This window comes from Chaetodon auriga, chromosome 7, assembly GCF_051107435.1.
Source record: "Chaetodon auriga isolate fChaAug3 chromosome 7, fChaAug3.hap1, whole genome shotgun sequence".
Lineage (NCBI taxonomy): Eukaryota > Metazoa > Chordata > Actinopteri > Chaetodontiformes > Chaetodontidae > Chaetodon > Chaetodon auriga.
In genome coordinates this window covers 2626892-2646318 of record NC_135080.1, presented here as the reverse complement: position 1 = coordinate 2646318, position 19427 = coordinate 2626892, and the positions used below count along the sequence as shown (strand labels likewise).

Genomic DNA, 19427 nt, shown 5'->3' with positions numbered 1-19427 from the left:
CTTCAGATCAAACTTTTTATAAACCTCAAACAGTAAAGTCAATGACAGGAAGTCGACTCTCAGCTGATGTCTGCGTTTGCTTTCTGCAGGTGAAGGAAAGAGACAAAGCACACATCTCTTTACAGTTGTCTTTATTTTGCCAGGAAATAAATTATTCAACTTTTAAAAAATATTTGAAACAAGCAAAACAACGCAGCACATTGAAGTAGCTGAACCACTCTGCTCCCCTCCAGCAACACAAACTTTAATGTCTTGACTTGATGTAGTGGCGAACATTCAGCTGGTTTAGGCTGTGACAGATTGTGTTTACTTCAAGTTTGTCATTATGCAAGGCTACAGGTAAGTGCCCACCTGTGCGGGCCGGGCTGATGGGCGGGTGCACAGCTTCAAATGATAAAAACACAGCAACCAAAGCCCGCTCCACAAAATAGAAGCCACTTTCAGCCCCTTAAAACTCGTCTCAAGTTAAACCAGATGTTTCTGATCAGGATCAAATGGCTGAAAAAAAGCTACAGAAAGTTTCGGTTCCACCAGCTAATACTGATAATTGATTGGACAAAATATAACACATTCTACATTGTTTATCACGGTTTAAAATACAGGATGTCTTATAAAAGGGCAGTAAAACAAGACCAGTACTTGTATTTCAATAAAAGGTACCCTGGAGGGAAGTGACACGTCTGTATGAAGCATGAAAACATTACAACAGATTTTCTGTTCCGTTTAAAGCTCCGGTCTGAAAGCTGTGCAGTCAGTGCTGACGAAGCAGACGATTAGTGAGCTGGAACAGAAAACTGACGCGTCGTCCAAAATGATGATCAAACAATAATAATAAGCTGCTGTTTTTGTCGCACAAGTCAAAAGGTGTTTTTGAAGCGGATCTGAGGAGCTGTTGTCAGACATTAGCTCAGGACATTCAGAGCTTGTGATGTTCAGAAACACCTTGTGGGCGTCGATCGTTCAGTGTGAACCTGTGAAAACCCTCTGCAAGAGAAAGTCAAGCAGCCATGCTAACAGCAGCGCTTTGAGTTAGCATGCTAACGTCTGCTAGTTAGCACGAGACACAAAGCACGGCTAAGGCTGATGGGAAGCTCGTTAGTCAGAAACCAAAGTATTAGATGATTAAAACTGACCTGATTCAAACCAGATAATGGCACTAAGATCAGACACATCAGAGGAAACGTTGAAGGTCTTAGATTCATCCTCTGCTCATCGTCAACGTCTGAACCAACTGTAATCCATCAGCGGTGGACCGACGAAGAAATTTCATCTTAATATCTGTAAGCTGAAATGTGTTTTTGACTTTCCTGCTTTGAATCTGAACTCAGGTGTCTTCGCTTTTTTCTGCCATCGTCTCTGCAGATTTACAAACTAGAATTCCTCCTGCAGAGCTGAACCCAGCTGGTGTCCAAGCATGTGGACGGGACACCTGTCCCGGCCCAGGTGTTCCTACCGGATCATGAAGACAGGAGAGGAAAACTGCTCAAAGGGAAAATTCACCCCATCAGTTTTAAAAATATTTTCCCGGTGGCTACTTTACCTCAACTGACTGCATCTTATTTTAGAAATAGCCTACATTTCCCAGAATGCCTTACGCTTTCATTCAGCTGCTTTCAATCACATTCAGGTGACCCACCAATGCACCAAACAACCAAACGGCCCAGCAGCACGTGAACGAGTCAGAAACCAGACTCACCGCCTCAACAAACACATGCATGAACCAGCATCAACGCACATTATTTCACCTGGACGAGTCAGAGCTGTGGAATAAGAGACAAAGCATCAAGTGCTGATGTTCAAAAAGTCCTCGTTTACCGGGACGTGTTTCACTGCCGTCCATGAAAACTGAGCCGCGTGTGTGCATAGAGGAGAAAACTGCATAATGACATCGACACGGGGAGTTTGTTCGTCTCAGGGGGGTCAGTGCGTAAACTTCAAATCTGATTATTACCAACATCCTGGTCTCACTGTGACAGGAAGTGAAACGCTGTTTCAACATTTTGACAAACTGCAGGCGTGAATCCAACCATCAGGAGAGGAAAGTGGATTAAATTAGGCTAACGTGCACCAACATCTGTCCAAAAACAAAAGGAACAAAAACAAGTCAACCGACAACGGAAGTAACATTCTCCATAAATACACAATAAATAGAAAAATCTCACACATTCACTGTTGTCTTTCGTCCTCCAACATCAGAGCAGAACGACTTCACGTCACCGAGTTAAACGGCAGCAGAGCTTTTAGGACTCGGTGACGTCAGTCACTTGAAAAGGACGCGCGCTCATCAGTGTTTGTCTCGCGCTCTCACAGAGGGCCTCTCTTCCCTTTCTGATTCACTGACCCGACGAGCGCGGAGCAGCTGAGGGAATAATTAACCTAAAATATCTGAAATGTCTGAGAAGCAGCAAGAACGTCGTCACGTGACTCAGCGACGTGAAACTCAACAGTACGCAGGTGTCCATGTGGCACCTGTATACTCTGAAAGCAGCCGACAAAAAAACAAACGTAGAAGAAGAGAAACAGGAGGTCACAGAAAGCAGCGTCTCGTTTCCTGCTGGCGATTCTTCGCTCTCGTCTGAACTGATTGATCTGATCGACTGATTATTGGATGCAGAATTAACAGATGGATTGTACGAGTGTCAGGAAGGTGATCTGTCCGCGGCGCCGCAGACTTAAAACGGAGTTTCGCTCCAGACTGCGACCGTATATTCAATTTAAACGTCAATGTATAGAAAAATAATAAGTAAACTAAGTATTTTTGAAGGAGACAGCGAGACTCAAACACTCTCCACAGAAATCATCCTGGAAGAGTTTGTTTCACCTTCGAAAAGCATCGGCTCACATTTTTGAGTCTACCTTTCCACTCTGCCCACCTGTAAGCAGAGAGCTCTCCGGCTCCTTTTTAACAGACACAAAATCCAGATGCTGCAAAGGATCTCATGTTTGTTGCTCTGTTTTTGAAGAAGTAAAAGAAATCTACTGAGCGCGACGTGTAACAGTGGACAACATGCTTTCTGACGGCCAAACTATACAATGGAGGCCTCGTTTCTACATCCAGACACACCTTTGAAAAGATCAATCAATCGATCACAAGTGCGATCAGCCAATGGATGAAAACCCAATCAGGTCACAGAATACAGTGTAACACCTGCAGCAAACAGCTGGATTCTGGCCCAATGAGACGCCTGAAGCTTCACACCTGAATGCTGGACCGACACACACACACACACACACACACACTATGATGGCCATATGGACTCTATTATAGCTCCGACAGTGTTCTCCTTGGGGGGGAAGACCCCAAAAACAGAGCAGCTCGTTCATTTTGAGCGTTAACACATTCCTGCTGGCTGTGACGTTCAGGAGGTGGAGTTCAGTCTCCTCCGAGTCACTCTTTGATGCACTCAGCTGGTATTTAATCTCACGATGCTCAGAGGGTCTTCACACACCAAATAAGTAGCTTGTGATATGATAATTTCCCCACACAGACGAGGGTGTCCAGACAACTTGTTTACCTGTCGACACACTCTACCTGCCACAGGGCCAAAAGGACCAATGAAACATCAGCATTGAAACAGTCCAGACGCGTCCAGACAACCACGACGTGTGGCAGATCCTCACTGAACCAAAACAAACAAAAACATCAGAAAGCAGCATGCTGTTCAAAGTGCACACACGATACACACATCTAAAACACCAGATACACACCATGCACCCACACACACACCCACTCACTCACTCATTCACTCACTCACACACACACACAATTTGGCAAAATACTCCTCGGTAGTTCCCACTAATCTCTCCACCCTTGTCTGCTCCTCTTCCTCCACGGCAGCTTTCACAGTACAGTGCATTCCCAGTTCAAAAATAAGACAAACGTAGAACAGGAGGGATGCAAAATGGCTGCCGCTTCGATGGCTGCTGTGGCGTTAAGTGAAAGCAAAGATTGATATCAGCCTGTCCCGTTTGTCCTCCGTTCCCTCCTCACTGCTCCTCCTCCTCCTCCTCAGTCTGTTGCTGATGAAATAAGGCAGGAAGTATTTCATTTGATAATGTCACTATTTTTTTTTCTTCTGAGCTGCTGACAGGCGCCGCACGCTGCCGCTCCTCCCACCGCCACTAGAGGGCAGCGCAGACACAGACAGTCCGACTCTACGCCTGGAAAAGACACTCCGATAACACAAAAATATCCACACGTCTGTTGAAAAGGCTCTTCATCGTCCTTCAGTACGCGTCCTACTCATCATCACCCCTCCTCCTCCTCCTCCTCTTCCTCACACACTTGTTCCTCGTCCCTCCTCTGGTAGGTTTTGAAGCGCCGGTCGCAGGCCAGGAGTAAAAAACAGAGCAAGAAAGCGCTCCTCCCTCGCCGCCTATGCCATGTAGATGAAGGTGTTGATGTCTGCCTCGTCCCTCTTTATGTACTTGTGTTCGATGAGCCACTCGATCTGCTCCTTGATCATCTTCTTCTGAGGCAGGAACATGTTCTTCAGGATCTCCACCAGCTCCGTCTGCAGCTGGGCGTTGCTGATCCTCTTCCTCATCTTCATGATTTGGATGATGGCCTCCTGGATGAGGAAGAAAAAGACACTTTACAGCCTTACAGTCTAAAGCACAGGCTCACCCCTGCTGTCCAGGCTTCATTAGTTGTGTTGTGTTTTCTCTGTACAGCACATTGTACCTGAGTTCTGAGTATTCTGAGCTGAACGATTCCTTCATTCTCCTCTTCTCTCATTCGCTCTGTGGTCAGCTGCAGCCGACCAATCAGGTTGATCTTTCCCCGCTTCTGGACTTTGGAGTTTTTGCTGAGAAAATAACAGACGCGAGGACACAGACGATTAACGGCCCAAATACTTAAACAGTGACTTATGGTGAGGTGCAATGTATGTATTTATGTAACTTTATGCAAAAACTTCCTCGAGACAAATCAATGAGACAGGAAGTCCAAACCTAACTCCTGGAAACAGCATCACATACATGAGTGAGAACTCCTGGTTGACGTAGAAGAGCGTGCTGTCTGTGAAGTCTTTGGGCGAGCTCACTGGGGGGTCGTAAGACAACACCTGTCTCTTCAGCTTGGGGAAGGCAACCAGAGACTGCAAAGAAAGGACACAAAGGACATTTTAATGTACGGAACAACATCACTGCTGAAGTCATCGATGCTGTCATCGTGTGTGTGTTTCCTTCAGGAAGCATTCGTGCATGATGCCACAGTGGTTTCATGGATGATCTGTTTCTGATAAGCTGATGCAGCGTCCGTCCCTGCGTGCATACATTAGTGATATTTCTCAGTCTTCGGCATGTTCACAAACCGACAGCTGGTGGGTTACGACTGACAGACTTATTTTAAAAAAAAAGAAAAAGAAAAAACCAACAGATGGCCGGTGAAATGTTCCTCGACCTCGGCTGTGTGACGCAGGCAGCGGCTTCTTTCACACGAGGTGCAAAGAATGTATTTAACCTCAGTAAATATCTGTAATCCTGCAGACTTGTACTCAAACGTTTGCTCGCTCTGACCCAGAGTGTGCGGCGAAGCTCTGCGTCAGGCAGCTCCGTGGCCAGTTTGAGGTTCTCAAAGCTGATCCTCTCTCTGGGTCGCTGGTTCCAGGCGAACAGCACGGCCAGCTGGAACGTCGTCACCTCCAGGTCGTACTGGCCCACCTCGTTTTTAAAGGTGATCTGAACAGATGGGACGAGAAACACAGAAGGTGAGACATGTCTCCTCACTGTGCTGCTCTGTCAGTGTGGTTCCAGGCTCATAATATATGCAGTGAATACTTTGAAGGAATTTAATGAAGTTATTCAGTGTATTCATTATCCCAATAATCTCTACGAACTATTCCGTAAATCCAGGAGTGAAAAAGCATTTAATCTCCATGAGATCGTGAAGGCCGGCTCCTCATGGTGGCTGAAACCTGCACTTCTGACTGTTAGCTCACTCACAATGCCGTTGGACATGAGGTGATGCCAGTGGAGTTTGCGACCGCTGTGATTCCTCTTGTAGAAGTCTTCCACCTCAGGGATCAGGTCCTCGAGCTCCGTGGGCAGCGAGACAAAAACCTTCTCGCTGCTTCGGGACCAAGCTCCAGCGTTCAGGATCTTGATGTTCACGCTGTCGGCTGCAGAGGACAGAAACATCCAAAAAACTTCAAGAAGCAAACCAGAAGCAAGAATCAGACAAAACTCTGCACTAATGTCTGCCAGCAGCTCGAGCTGATCTAACAGATGTGTCAGGTGTTGTCAAACTGGCCTAGCTCTGCTCTGATTGGTCCAGCATGACACATGTGTTTGTGTCTATGTGACGGTGATCTGACCACGTCTGTGCAACAGTGTTTGCATCCTCACTGATAAACACCTCTTATAAATCCTACAAAGTCCTACATACAACTCAAAGACACTGAACCTGTGTGTGTGCGTGTGTGTGTGTGCGCGTGGTACCTGGAAGAGCCAGCTTGTTGTGTTTGTGCACCTCTTTGAAGACCTGATTGAGGTCCTCTGAGACCTTGATGTCCTGAAACATCCTGGCCAGCTTGTTCACATAATCGGCAGGCATTCCTACCTCCTACACACACACACACACACACACACAACAAAGGAAAAATAGTATAGGCCATATTATTGATATGATATTATTTTTACACAGTTGGTGCAGCTCTGTTACTGCCTCCACTGCTGACTTACAGGCGGAACAACAATTTTTCTACCTGCACTGAGGCTCAGGTGAAACCCTGGTGTCACTGATCCTCAGCCAGACTCTCACACTGTGAACTTACTGTCTGTCTCTACGTCTGACAGTCTAACAGTTAGAAAGGTGTAACTCACTCTCAGCCACTCCACCATGTTCTCTTCTATCTCGCTGTCTGCTGAAATGTCCAGAATCAGGCGCCTGGTCAGGTGAGCTTTGTGGTAACGCATGAACACATCTTTATTCTGGACGTACTTCAACACCAAGAGCTGCAAAGAGAGAAGAAATGAGAGCAGATGAGACGGGACAGGCGAAAGGAGCTGAAGCGCTCTGACGGTGGATCAGCCCTGAGTTGAGCCATGTTTCTAAAAGCCAGCGACCGCACACAGACTCACCACTTCTTTGAGTTTGAGTTCGATTTCCTCTGAGTTGAGCTTCTTGCTGAGAGGAGTCTTCCTCAGCAGCATGTCACAGTAGTTTGCCAGCAGCTCAGGACACTTGGACTCGGGCTGAGTCTTCATGCCCACGCTGGTTGGATGGAGAAACACTCATAAATTTACATACACACCACAGCACTGTGACTTCCACATGGACACAAACAGTTCCACCTCCTCACCCTTTCTGTTTCATGGGCAGCTCCAGTTTGAAGATTGTGGCATCGTTGACAACAGCTTTGTAAGCCTGCGGAGGAAGAGGAAGAGAAAACATACACGTCTATAAAAGGTCAGAAAATACAGAGAACGATTTCCCACAGCTCCGTTCTAAATGCACAGTTCACATACAGACAAGTGTTCGATTTCCAAATCCTGTTCACCACAACTGAAGACACAAAGGTCTCAACAACAGCGATATAAAATATGTAACTGACTACTGTGTCATCCACTGTGTTGGCGGTCGGATAAAACCGACCTTATCTCTTGCGGTGAGGAAGCGCGGGTCGTCCTGGAAGGCCTCCTTCACCAGTTTACTGAAGCGGTTGAACAAAGTCAGCAGCTGCTCCACATACTTCTCAGAGTCCTGGACAAACACACACAAACACACACAGAAGTCACACTAAACCTTCACTTCCTGCTTTGAAGCATCAGCTCAACCTGAGCTCGAGGAGACTGACGTGCTGACTGACTGCTGGAGGGAGTGTTGGTGCACGTACAGTAGTGATAGTCTCGGCAGCAGCCACCATGTCTGCTAGTCCGGCGCTGATGATGTGTTCCTCCAAGTCTTTCAGCATGGGCTCGATCCCGCTGGGAACCTTGTCCATGAGTGAAAACATCAGGTGCAGCTCTGCTCCGGGGAGAAGAAGAAAGAGACGAAAATCAAGAGAAGCTACTTCCACCCTTCAAATCTGATGTGTGAACGCTGAATACTGATTCCACGACGTGTGGCACACATCACAGTTCGTCTTTATCAAACTACATTTAAAAAACAGCGCAGACAGCTGAACTCACTGTCTGTCTCGTTGCGCTTGATCATCCCTGGACATTCAGCGAGGATGGTTTCTTTGAACGAGGTCACCAGAGCGTTCACACAACACTCCATAAGCTGTGAGACACACAGAGAACAAAGACTCACTGCAGGGACACTTTGAGACGGACTTCAGGAGACTCCTGAAAGGGCAGCGCTGGACTGAAACCACCATCTGAACCAATTACAGAACAGTCTGATCTGACAACATGTGACTTCACGTGACTTTTACCCACATGGAGTGTTTGTGATTGAGGTGTAAAAGCTAGTTGAAGTGAAAACAAAAGAAATGGCTTCTCCACAAGCAAATATTGATCCATGCATGATTATCAGTCTCAAATTTCAGCCTCGGAAGTACAGTATGGGTCGTGTGTGATGTAGTGTATGTGAGCTGATGAGGGAAAAGCGCTAAATAAAACAGGTAGCATTGACACCTCAGATGCTGTCAAAGACACTTACTGCTTGAACAGAGTTACATTCACGACGTGTCTCTAGATATCTAAGTGCTCTCTTCTCCTCTTCTCTTAGCTTTGCGTCTGCCTGCAGGGAAACACACATGAACACAGACGCTACAGTAAAAGTCATGCAAAGACTGAATTAATGACATAACACGCCCAAGGAGGCGACCTTTTCTCCTCACATCTGTCCACTGATTTTAGCTTCGTGCTACATGTGAAGGTCACATTTACATTTCCATACATTAACAGAGCCCTCCACCTCTCATCACAGTACTCCTTAGTGGCATCCTTCTTTCACATGTTAAAGCACACATCCTTCATGCTAACACCTGTACTTATATTACTGCAGCTCACATATTTCATGTAGTTCTGGACGCCGTTCTGCTGCAGGTAGGACGGTGCTTGTGTTCTGTAAAACCTCTCTGTGGAGTCCAGGTATGCCTTCTCAAAGTTATCCCTGTAGATCTGCAGCTTGTCCTCTGGGTTTGAACACAGGTTCACTGGTGGGACACAAAGTGTTCATGCAGTTTTCATCCTGTCCCTCCTGGATATTTACCGTAAAACTTCAGCACGTCTACGTCCCATAAGTTTATTTCTGTCAGACTTACCGTACGACTCTCGTACGCCGATAACGAGCTGGGAGTCGAAGGCCTCGCCCTGCCTCTCGGCGTGCACCAGCTTCATGGCGCTGTCCTGCAGGCGACTCTTAATGTTAGAAAAGATCGACTCGTTCCACGTGTCCAGCATCAGCTAGAAGAATTAAAGGAAGGCCAGTAATGAGTTCACCACAAATGAAACAGGTTGCATTTCCTGCCATCCAGGAATAGTTAATCCAGATGTAATGAAAGTGCTTTTACCAAAACTTTTTCATCGACTGAATCGTACTCACTCACTCACCCACATCCTCCTCCTCTACAGCACTTTGTCTCAAAATGAAAAGCTTTTTCTGACACAGATCAAACAAATATCTCGTGATTCATCCTGAGTTTTTCTGTCATAGGACGATTTTTAGGCAAACTGACCCGGAGCTTCTCACTACGCCTCCTCTGCAGGTTAAAACTCTTCTCGTCTCTCATTTTCTCCTGTTTCATTAATTTGCTTTAGCTGCTTCTTGTTGCACCTCCTCTTACTTTTCATTCATCTGTTCCCCTCCTGCAAAATGCTGTTGTCCACACCGGTCTCCTACCAAATCTTGACCTCTGAACCTGTGGACTTTTCCCACTTCCTCCTCTCACCTTGCGTACGATGCTGTCCTCCATGTTTGTTTTCTTGTTGCTCCCCTGTTTGCCCATCAGCGTGATCTCCAGCTGACAGAAGGGTTTGGGCAGGATGTCGCACTGCGTGAAGAACTTTCTCCACTCTACGATGTAGGCCTTTAGCAAAGCTGTGTCGTCCTGGTGGCTCAGCACCCGCTGCAGTGCCAACAGATGCAAGCAAACGTTAGACCCATGAAGAATCGCCTTAAAACTGACTCTTTCAAAGTTACATAAACTGATTTTTGATGATTGAGGGCCTTAGAGATGGAGATGGAGACATTAAATGTATTACAGCGATCTCAGAAGGCAGAACAAGACGAGCACTTCTCTCTCTCTCTGCACTCACTTCAGACTGGTGTCAGTGACCAGCGTCTTTATTCAGACATGAGACCGCCATAATGAAGTGCCTTCAGATTAAGATAAATGGGTCTCACTCCCTCCAAAAACAATCCATCAAACAGCAAAAGCACATAAAAAGTAAACCAACCCAAACAGACTTACAGCATTCACACACTACTTACAGCCTGTGCTTGTTTGATGAAGTCTAGGATGTCCTCTTTGAGGGCTTGATGGATTTTGGCTGGTCCTTTATCATCCCATAGACACACAGCATGGACATCTCTGAAGACAGACAAGAAGAAAAAAGGCGTATCATGATGTGAATTCATGCTCAGGCAACACATACAGTTCAGCATTTTCTGTAATATTTGTGAGTACCAGAGCTTAATTCAAGTCCCTGGAGGCTTAGAGTAGTTTCCAAATGTAAATATCCTCACAAAGTTAAGTTACACCACAGCTTCCTATTTGACAGGGAAATACATCAAAACATGGAACAAAGTGAAGTGACTACCCTTTAAAGCCATAAATGAGGCTTTTAAAACAGGCTGCTGAAGTAGCTTTCTATTATAAAAGGCAGTTTACATCAAGATTGGGAAGTTAAGCTGTGGGACACATCGCACAACAACACACTGACAGACGTATAGCACTGTGTGGGGGTTAAGTAAAGAACAACACTATCCAGTCCACCTATAGCATGTGTGCGCAGCTGAAATGCACCAAAATAGTAACGACTGTGTTCAGGATGTGAAGCAGCAGCCGTAGTAGCAGCTGTGTGGATCCCACGTTGGACTACTTTCTTACGTAAGACTGAGAGAACCGAGGGACAGAGCAGAGAGCGGCTCTTACGAGAACAAGTCGAACCACTGTTGCTTGGTGACGGCCTCCTGTCTGAGCAGCTTGAGGACGATGGGCCGCATCAGATCCCACTTGTCCTCAAACTGCAGGGACCCCTTGTTCTGGAGGAGAGACACGGGACGGGTGGAGTGGGAGGAAGAAGAGAGATGAGGAGGGAGGTGTTGGGGGAGAGAAAGCAAGAGACGACAGAAAAGCAGAGACACACAAAGAACCAAGCAGCGAATTATTTAGCAGTAGCTGTAATCTTAACTGGCCACCTTGCAAACTGGATAAAATGGGAGCCTTGTATTGAACGACTGGTTGGGTTACACGAGGAAAAGAAGAGAAATGTAATGTGTAATTCTTGGAACGGGTCCATTGATCTCACACACAGCGCACTCACTTTTCTTTGCTCTGACACTTAAAATTTAGCTCCAGTATCTCCCTCCTGGAATCCACCTGAGCTAAATTCAACTGATTGGACCAAAGGAATGACATAAGCACCTTCCATAACATTAACTGTAGCAGGTAAGAAATTCAGGTCAGCTGCCACCACAGCATGTTTTTCTTATATATTCTCGACACAGATTTCAGATTAAAAACCAAGCCACGAGGTCGTAGAACTGGCTGCAGAGCTCACAAACAGGACTGTGTGGAGGCACAGACATGAGGAAGACTACAAATATAAAATCAGGCTGTGAAAAACCGAAGTGTTTGGCCTCGATTCTCAGCATCATGTGTGGAGGAAACTAGGCACCGCTCGTACAAAACCATCCAAACAGTTCATCATGGTGGTGACAGCATCGTTCTGTGGGGATGTTTTCAGGGGCAGGGACTGGAGGACGGTCCCTTCGTGTATATTTCCTTGCAGGGTTGCAACTTCAACTTATTTTTCTTGCCTGACTGAGGTTGAGTCTACAATTTACGAAGCAATCACCTGATAATTCAGTCTGTTAAATGTCAGTAAATAATGGAAAATGCTAATCGCAATTCCACAAATTGCATGTCCAAAACCAAGAAGACATTCAGTTTATATCACAGACAAGAAGCAAGTCCTCACGTTAGAGACACTGAAACCAGATCAACTGCCTAACTTCATTTTTAGCGCTTTCTGCTCCTGGTAAATTCCTGTATCTTTGGAAGGAAGTGTTCCACCACTTGGCCAATTCACATAAAATTAAAAAGCAAACATTTATATTTAATGCCAAGACTAGTTATCAATCTTTGTGGCCGTCCGTCCACCTTCATGAGCTTCCTGAAGCTGTTTGAGGGGGGGCGTCTGTCACAGGTACCCGGTCCCTGACTAAAGGTCAGCTGGCTAATCGTGCTCAGACAGATGATACTCGGTGGTTAACGTGGCCTTACGGACACAGACGGTGTATTTGGCAGGTTCATCTTCCGTCTGTTGGCAAAATAAAGAAGCTAACGCGTTAGCAACAACTAGCCAAAAGAGGGAACTTCCAGCCGCGCTGTGAGAATCAGAATCTCGTGTCGAAGTTCGTTTCTGCTTCGGACCGCGTCCCCCCGCGCTCTCCGGGTCTGGGTTTGGGGGCTTGATACGGCTCGTGTTCAGCTGTGGTTCGCCGTCGCTGAGATGCCTGATCGGGGTAACGGCTACGGTTGGGTTTTGGTTTGGAATCGCAGGAGAAGACAGTTTGGGGTCCGGTTCGAGGGTCGGTTCTGGTCAAGGCGGGGGGGGGGGGATAAACGTCTGGGGATACAGACTCCGACACAACGCCGGATTTCAACGACAACGGTGGCAACTATGACTTCAGGCGCATGTATTTTTGCATATGTTTCATATATTTGCACTATTAGGGCGTGTATGTATACGCCTTAATTGTGCAAATATATAGCTGCACGACATATGAAAACGAGGAGTTTATATCTGCAGACAAATATGGGAAATACGATATATTCAAGCGCTTCTTACCTTTAACAAATTAGACGTCGCCATGTTTCTTCAACTTATCACCTCGCAGAATCTCGCGAGAAAGGCGCTCCAGCTGGCTCAGATTAGGTCATGGTACAGTAATAACCCCAAACACTGCAGTTCACTTTCCTGTTTATAAAAACTCAACGCGAATTGAAATAAATAAAGCAAGTCTGACAGGAAGTGTGAAGCAGAGAGAGCTGATGTTCACATGTGATGTGGTCGCTCTGTGATCTGGACCCATTAGCATGTTTTTGTGTCTGCTTTTACTTTTGAATTTAGGATTTATTTTTTTTTCCAGTGATAGTTGGTTCTACAGTCCTACAGTCTACAGTATAAAGGAAGAAAAGTCAGGAGTAACTGACTGTACTGCAGATGAATCAGACATCACTGAGTAACACACCGTCTTTTCCAAAGCGTCTGTGAAAGTTCACAATTATATGATAAGATAGTCAGTGAATGAAGGTGTTTATTTTACATCTTAATCTGAAGAGAAGCTGTCAGATAACTGCAGTGGAGTAAACACAACAATATTTCCCCCTGACTGGTATAGAATGGAAATACTTGTGAAGCAGTGAAGTACAGTACCTCACAGTCCTTAGTAGTACAGTACAGTACTTGAGTTAATGTGTTTACTTAGTTTCCACCAGTGTCATTTCCATAAAATACACAATGATGAAGTGCTTTTCCTGCAGCTGTTATCTCATCAGCATGTAATAGCTGAGAGCGACAACAAGAGGAAACACACAGTGATGACTTCTTCAAATTTATCTTTGATCATCAGTTCTTATCTCAAAGTGCTGCCGGCTGTCTTCAACACATTATGCACACTCCCACAGATAAGTGACAGAGTAATCTTTGCCCTCTGCGGCAGTTAATCATTCAGCTCTGGCACCGTCAAAGTCGAGGATTTAAAAGCTTCAGTTCAAACACAGAGAGGATTCCTCCATCACTGCTGTGGCAGCATGGCTACTGAACAGTCTGAGGATGCATCCAGAGACGCGAGTCAAAACCAAAGCTGGGGACTTATTGAGAGGATCAGGAACTTCAACCCCAAGGAAGTTCTCACCTGGTGAGTGGACAGAGGAAGAGGACGAGAAGCACCTTCATGTTCATCTTTGGAGCTGTGATTTCTCAACATGTTTCAGTCTGTTATAACGAGGGGAGGAAAAAATAACACTGCTGTTCCTTTGCTGATACTTTAATTAGATTTTGGTAAAATTAGAGGTTTTGGTCTGTACATTTACTCAACTACTGCATTTAAGTACAATTTTTAAGTATTTGCATTTGAGTATTTCCATTTTATGCTGTTATCTGCTTTTATTCCACTATAGCTCAGAGGAACATATTGTACTTTTTACTCTACTATGTTGATCCAATAACTGCAGTTACTACTTACTTTGAATACTCCTGATTGATATTTAGATTAAGAGTAAGTTGCAGCCGGCGGCTACAAAACAGGCTGCAGTGTAAACCTTCCTTTTTGTTTAAACAGACACAGCTGCTAAATCGCTCTCACCAAAGCCACCAGACTCCATTTACGAAACAGTAATTTTATCACCATAAAACACACTTCATCCAAATCGGATAGAAACAAATAAAAATGTTCCAACAATCAGTCGACATAAACCCTTAATTCACCGACATAGAGGGGAAAGTATTCTGGGTCTACAAGCTCTACTTCTCTCAGTCTTCTCGAACTGTTGGCAAAAATGCAAATAAGATTAATAACTGATCTCAAGAATTTTCCAGTGGCTATAAGGACGTACCTTCCTTCTCCCCCTCAGGCAGCTGGCCAAGACACTGGCCATGGGTCAGGGCCTGGCCGGGTTCGTCTGCGGGACGGCCATCACCTCCCAGTACTTGGCCACAAGCTTCCACGTGAACACACCGATGCTGCAGAGCCTCTTGAACTACACTCTGCTGTGTGCCACCTACACCACCATGCTGATCTGCAGAACAGGTAACGGCACCACTAAACACCTGAGATAAGGCCTGTAACACGTTTAAACACTGCAGTTTTACCAAATGTTTTGTTCTGATTTTAGATGTGCGTAATTCAAGTCACATGTTCAAAATGTATTTTAAACTACAGCAACACTGAAAAAAATAAACAGCGGTGGAGAGAACGTTTACTCATGTATATGTAAATGTACTTAAGCACATTTGAGGTACTTGTACTTGAATATGCCTCTTTATACAGCTCCTCCACGACAATTCAAGAGAGAATTATTGTACTTTTTACTCCATTTAATTCTCTAACAGCTTTAGTTACTGTTACCTTATAAATTAAGATTTTAAAACACAATCAGTGTCTACAATATGAAGCGTTGTTATGAACAAAACTACTACAAGAGTTTATAAAATAGTTCAAATTAGCTCCACCATGACAGCTACTGTACAACAGGAAAATGCTGCGAGTACATCAGTGCATCAGCAATAATATATGAATGTCACAGCAATAAGTTCTTTTACTTGTGATACTTGAATTTGTGGAAATACCTAATATTTTCACCACATAAAAACAGCATTTTTATGGTGTGGTATTGCTGCTTTACTTGATTAAAGGAGTACTTCCTCCACCACTAACACCAAATGATCATCACATTGTTTGTAAGTGCCATTGAAATACATTGTGAAGCAAATAATGACATTGTTTATTGAACAGCTTTTCTATTTCACAACACTACATTTCAGTCTGTGGGTCAGAGGAAAGTACTTGTGCAGAGTTCCTAACAAATGACTGCAATGAGCAAAGATGGCAGACGGCAGCCGCCTGTCCTCAGGCAGCAGCAGTGTCTGTCTTCAGGCTTGGTGCTGAAACGAACTCATTTCAATACTGAAGTTCAGGGGCGTTCCCCTTTAAAACGCAGGGGATGGCAATATTTTACAGATTCTGAAGAGACGATGGTGGAAGTACCTTCTGTTGGGACTGGTGGATGTGGAGGCCAACTACACTGTGGTGAAAGCTTACCAGTACACCACCCTCACCAGTGTGCAGGTGGGTACAGGTTGTGCTTGTTTCATGTTTGGTGTTTTTGTCTTGGCAATGATTTCAAGTCAACAGGCTTCAAGTCACGTTTGTAAGTTGTAGAAAGTTTTACTTTCACTTGAGTTTCACTGTGCAGAAGGATGTTTGTGGAGAGTTTGACACCAGAAGGCTGTTTTCACATGTGCTCAGTTTCTCTGAGTCCACTTTTAACGAGGTGGGCCTGCAAGCATGATCTGTGACATCACAAGTAGTCTGGAAGCCAATCCTGAAGTGATGCATGTTTGCACAATGATGAATTAAAGATGTAATATTGAGGATTTGAACAGTCAGTCTCAGCTTTGAATGAATTGCATTTACTGTTGTCTCCAGCTGCTGGACTGCTTCGTGGTCCCGGTCCTCATGTTACTGTCCTGGTGGGTTTTGAAGACACGCTACAGGCCGGTCCACTGTGTTGCTGTCTGCATCTGTCTCCTTGGGGTGGGGGCCATGGTCGGGGCCGACCTGCTGGCCGGACGAGACCAGGGCTCCAGTAAGTAAAGTAGTGAGGAGATTTTTGTTGGTGGATGATGAACAGAAACCAGCACTGCTCCACCATCAGTGTTGTTTTAACAGTGTTAGATCGCAGCAGTGAGACGTCTCTTCTCTCCTCAGCCTCAAACATCTTGCTGGGTGACAGTTTAGTGCTGGTCAGCGCTATCCTGTACGCAGTGTCGAACGTGTGTCAGGAGTACACAGTGAAGAACCTGAGCAGAGTGGAGTTCCTGGGCATGGTCAGCCTGTTCGGCACAATCATCAGCACCATACAGATGTAAGTGTGTGTGTGTATGTGTGTGTGTGTGATCAGTCTTAAGACTCGTTCAACATTATGGTTAATCTACTGTTCTTATTTTCTTTTATCCAGGGTGATCCTGGAGCGTAATGAAATTGCTGCCATCCAGTGGAGCTGGCAAGTCGGTCAGTGATGATCTCTCACAGGAACATTTTGAAGGCAGGATGAGAGCTCACCTGTCCTGGTTCACTTCTTTTTACAGTGAAAAATCATCCTATGGATATAGATAGAAGCAGATATAAAAAGCTTGAAGTCGTCTTTGCAGTCTCAGCTTCTCTCCTGACTAAACTGAAAAGTTGATCAGCCCTTGTACACGGAGGGGCAATGATTAATCTGGAGCTGAAAAGCAAACAGGGAAGCTACGCCTCCTAATGCGTGTTGAGGCAGGAGGTCTATCCAAAATTAAAATCATCATAACTTGTATTGATGATACAGGATACTTGGCTGAATAGAAATCGCAGGTCTTCATACCAAAATGCTTCGTCTCTGCTCTCAGGGGTCCTGTTCTCTGCCTACACGCTGTGCATGTATGCTCTGTACAGCTGCATGCCCATAGTGGTGAAGCTGAGCAGCGCCACCTCCGTCAACCTCTCCCTGCTCACCGCTGACCTCTTCAGCCTCTTCTGTGGGATCTTCCTCTTCCAGTACAATGTGAGTGGACACACACACACACACACACACACAAACACACACACACACACACACACACACACACACACACACACACACACACACACACACACACCTGAGGATAGTCTTTGTCCCCAGTTGCACCTGCTGGTCTTGAGTCTAAAATGAGTCCCTGCAGATTCAGAGTTTTAGGAAATTGTTTGAAAATTAATCAATAGAATTTGACCTGTTTCCAAGTCTTCACATTTCAGTGTCCTTTAAAGACAACACCTCAAACTGAAGTTCCTTTTCTCCAACGTGCACACTCATGGTGCTTCGTCCGGCCCCCCCTTTCTGGGTCACGACGACCTGCTGAATCTTATAATGACACATCAGCATTAATGAACTGTAATAAGGGTTAAAGTGTAATTTCAGCGGCATGTGTTTGAACACAGCAGCATGCATACACACAGTGTGTAAACTCGTGAGTCCGAAGTCCTTTAAACGAGCTTTTAAAAAACTTAACGGGTTATTTCATCATGTGCTGAATATGTAAATGACACCTGCGATCATTCACCTTGGTTTTTCCTCTGCTTACCTGACACGAACTGCTCATTTACTCGAGTGAGGTACTGGAATATTTTCAATTTATGCTACTTTATACTCATTTGGAGATTAAGGAGCCCACCCATCTTTTAAAACTTACTAAAAGACTCTGCTTTGAATAGTACTTTGCATTGTAGAAGGAATAATTACCTGTTTTATAACCTTGTTAAATGTTTAAACTAAAATCTCCTCCTCCCATATGCATAACTGAAAAGTCAATTTTCAGAAGTCAAAGTAGTCCCCCCCCCCACTGCATCAGTATCACCTCTGTTCACGTAGGTAAATTTTACCTGCTGTCTGTCTTCCACGCCTCAGTTCTCTGTACTCTACCTGGTCTCGCTGGTGGTCATCCTCATTGGCTTCATCACCTTCAACGCTGTGCCGACACCCACTGAACGCAAAGACCCCGACACCTCTTCTTCTTCTTCTTCTTCTTCTTCCTCTTCCAACTGTGAGGAAGGTTGCTATGACAATCCTGTGGCCACTGAGGATGACATCATGAAGCAGGAAGTGGCAGTGAGGATCACAGCTGAGGAGGAGGAGGATGAAGAGAAGCAGCAGGGGGATGGAGAGAGGAGCGAGGGGTGGGATGAAGAGGAGAGGAGGAGGAGGGCTTCAGAGCCATCGCAGAGCCTCAGAGGAGAGAACAGCGATGAAGATGCTGTTGGACGCAGCACTAAAATGTGAACTACAGGACAGAAATCTGTCAATACGTGTTTATATTTTTTAACCTTTGGTTCATTTTTTAGAATTTTCTCCAGTGGTGGAAAGTAACTCAGTACATGTACTCGACTACTTTTATACTTATACTCACTACATTTTGCATGCAAATATTCTACTTGTTACTCCACTATGTTTGATATTCAATAACTTAAGTTACTACTAGTTACTTTGCAGATTCCTTTTATTAATGTAAAAACAAAGTCAATGAATAAATTAATGTGGTATTTATTACATATAAGTTACGCTACCCTGCAGTGTGTATATAAAGTAATCAAAATGAGCCCAAACTTTACCTGCTGCAACATTAAAGTGATGAACACATGAATGCATCAGTATTTCTAATGCAGTAACGTGTTATTCTGAAATGAGCCATGAACCAGTTTATTTATGTTTTCATGCTAATACCTTTATATTTTGTGTACAGAGAAGAAAGAAATAAAAAATCTGTGCAGATGCAGCAGGACAATATTAGGTGAATACAGTCCAAACATACGTGAAGAATATGGCTCTGGACAGACATGAAGGAACTTCCCGATGCTGCCCATCACTGATTGGACTGCAGCCACACAGATTCAAGGACACCATTCGCTCAGAGGGAGAATCGTCCACACAGCTGCCTGTTGTGGTTATTTTCATCCCGAGCAACCAAAGCCACCAAACTGCCAAACAAACAACCAATTGAAAAATCTATTGGCTTCT

At 44.9% G+C, this 19427-nt stretch overlaps 2 protein-coding genes across 2 annotated transcripts; one reads left to right on the top strand and one right to left on the bottom strand.

Annotated features, from left to right (window-relative positions):
• Positions 1–121: 121 nt before the first annotated feature.
• LOC143323455 (cullin-5-like) lies at positions 122–13016 on the bottom strand. Its single transcript, XM_076735301.1, has 19 exons — positions 12970–13016; positions 11049–11158; positions 10385–10484; positions 9843–10019; positions 9216–9357; positions 8962–9107; positions 8609–8689; positions 8134–8227; positions 7839–7969; positions 7598–7705; positions 7305–7369; positions 7084–7216; positions 6826–6957; positions 6442–6565; positions 5947–6122; positions 5521–5682; positions 4981–5099; positions 4685–4808; positions 122–4571 (listed from the first exon to the last, which is right to left on the bottom strand). The coding sequence occupies exons 1-19, from the start codon at positions 12991–12993 to the stop codon at positions 4377–4379; spliced, it is 2343 nt and encodes a 780-aa protein (XP_076591416.1). The 5' UTR covers positions 12994–13016; the 3' UTR covers positions 122–4376.
• Positions 13017–13934: 918 nt separating this feature from the next.
• LOC143323337 (solute carrier family 35 member F2-like) lies at positions 13935–18692 on the top strand. Its single transcript, XM_076735149.1, has 8 exons — positions 13935–14041; positions 14757–14932; positions 15843–15970; positions 16331–16490; positions 16613–16769; positions 16863–16915; positions 17287–17441; positions 18321–18692. Exons 1-8 carry the CDS (start codon positions 13935–13937, stop codon positions 18690–18692), a joined length of 1308 nt encoding a protein of 435 aa, XP_076591264.1.
• Positions 18693–19427: the final 735 nt, after the last annotated feature.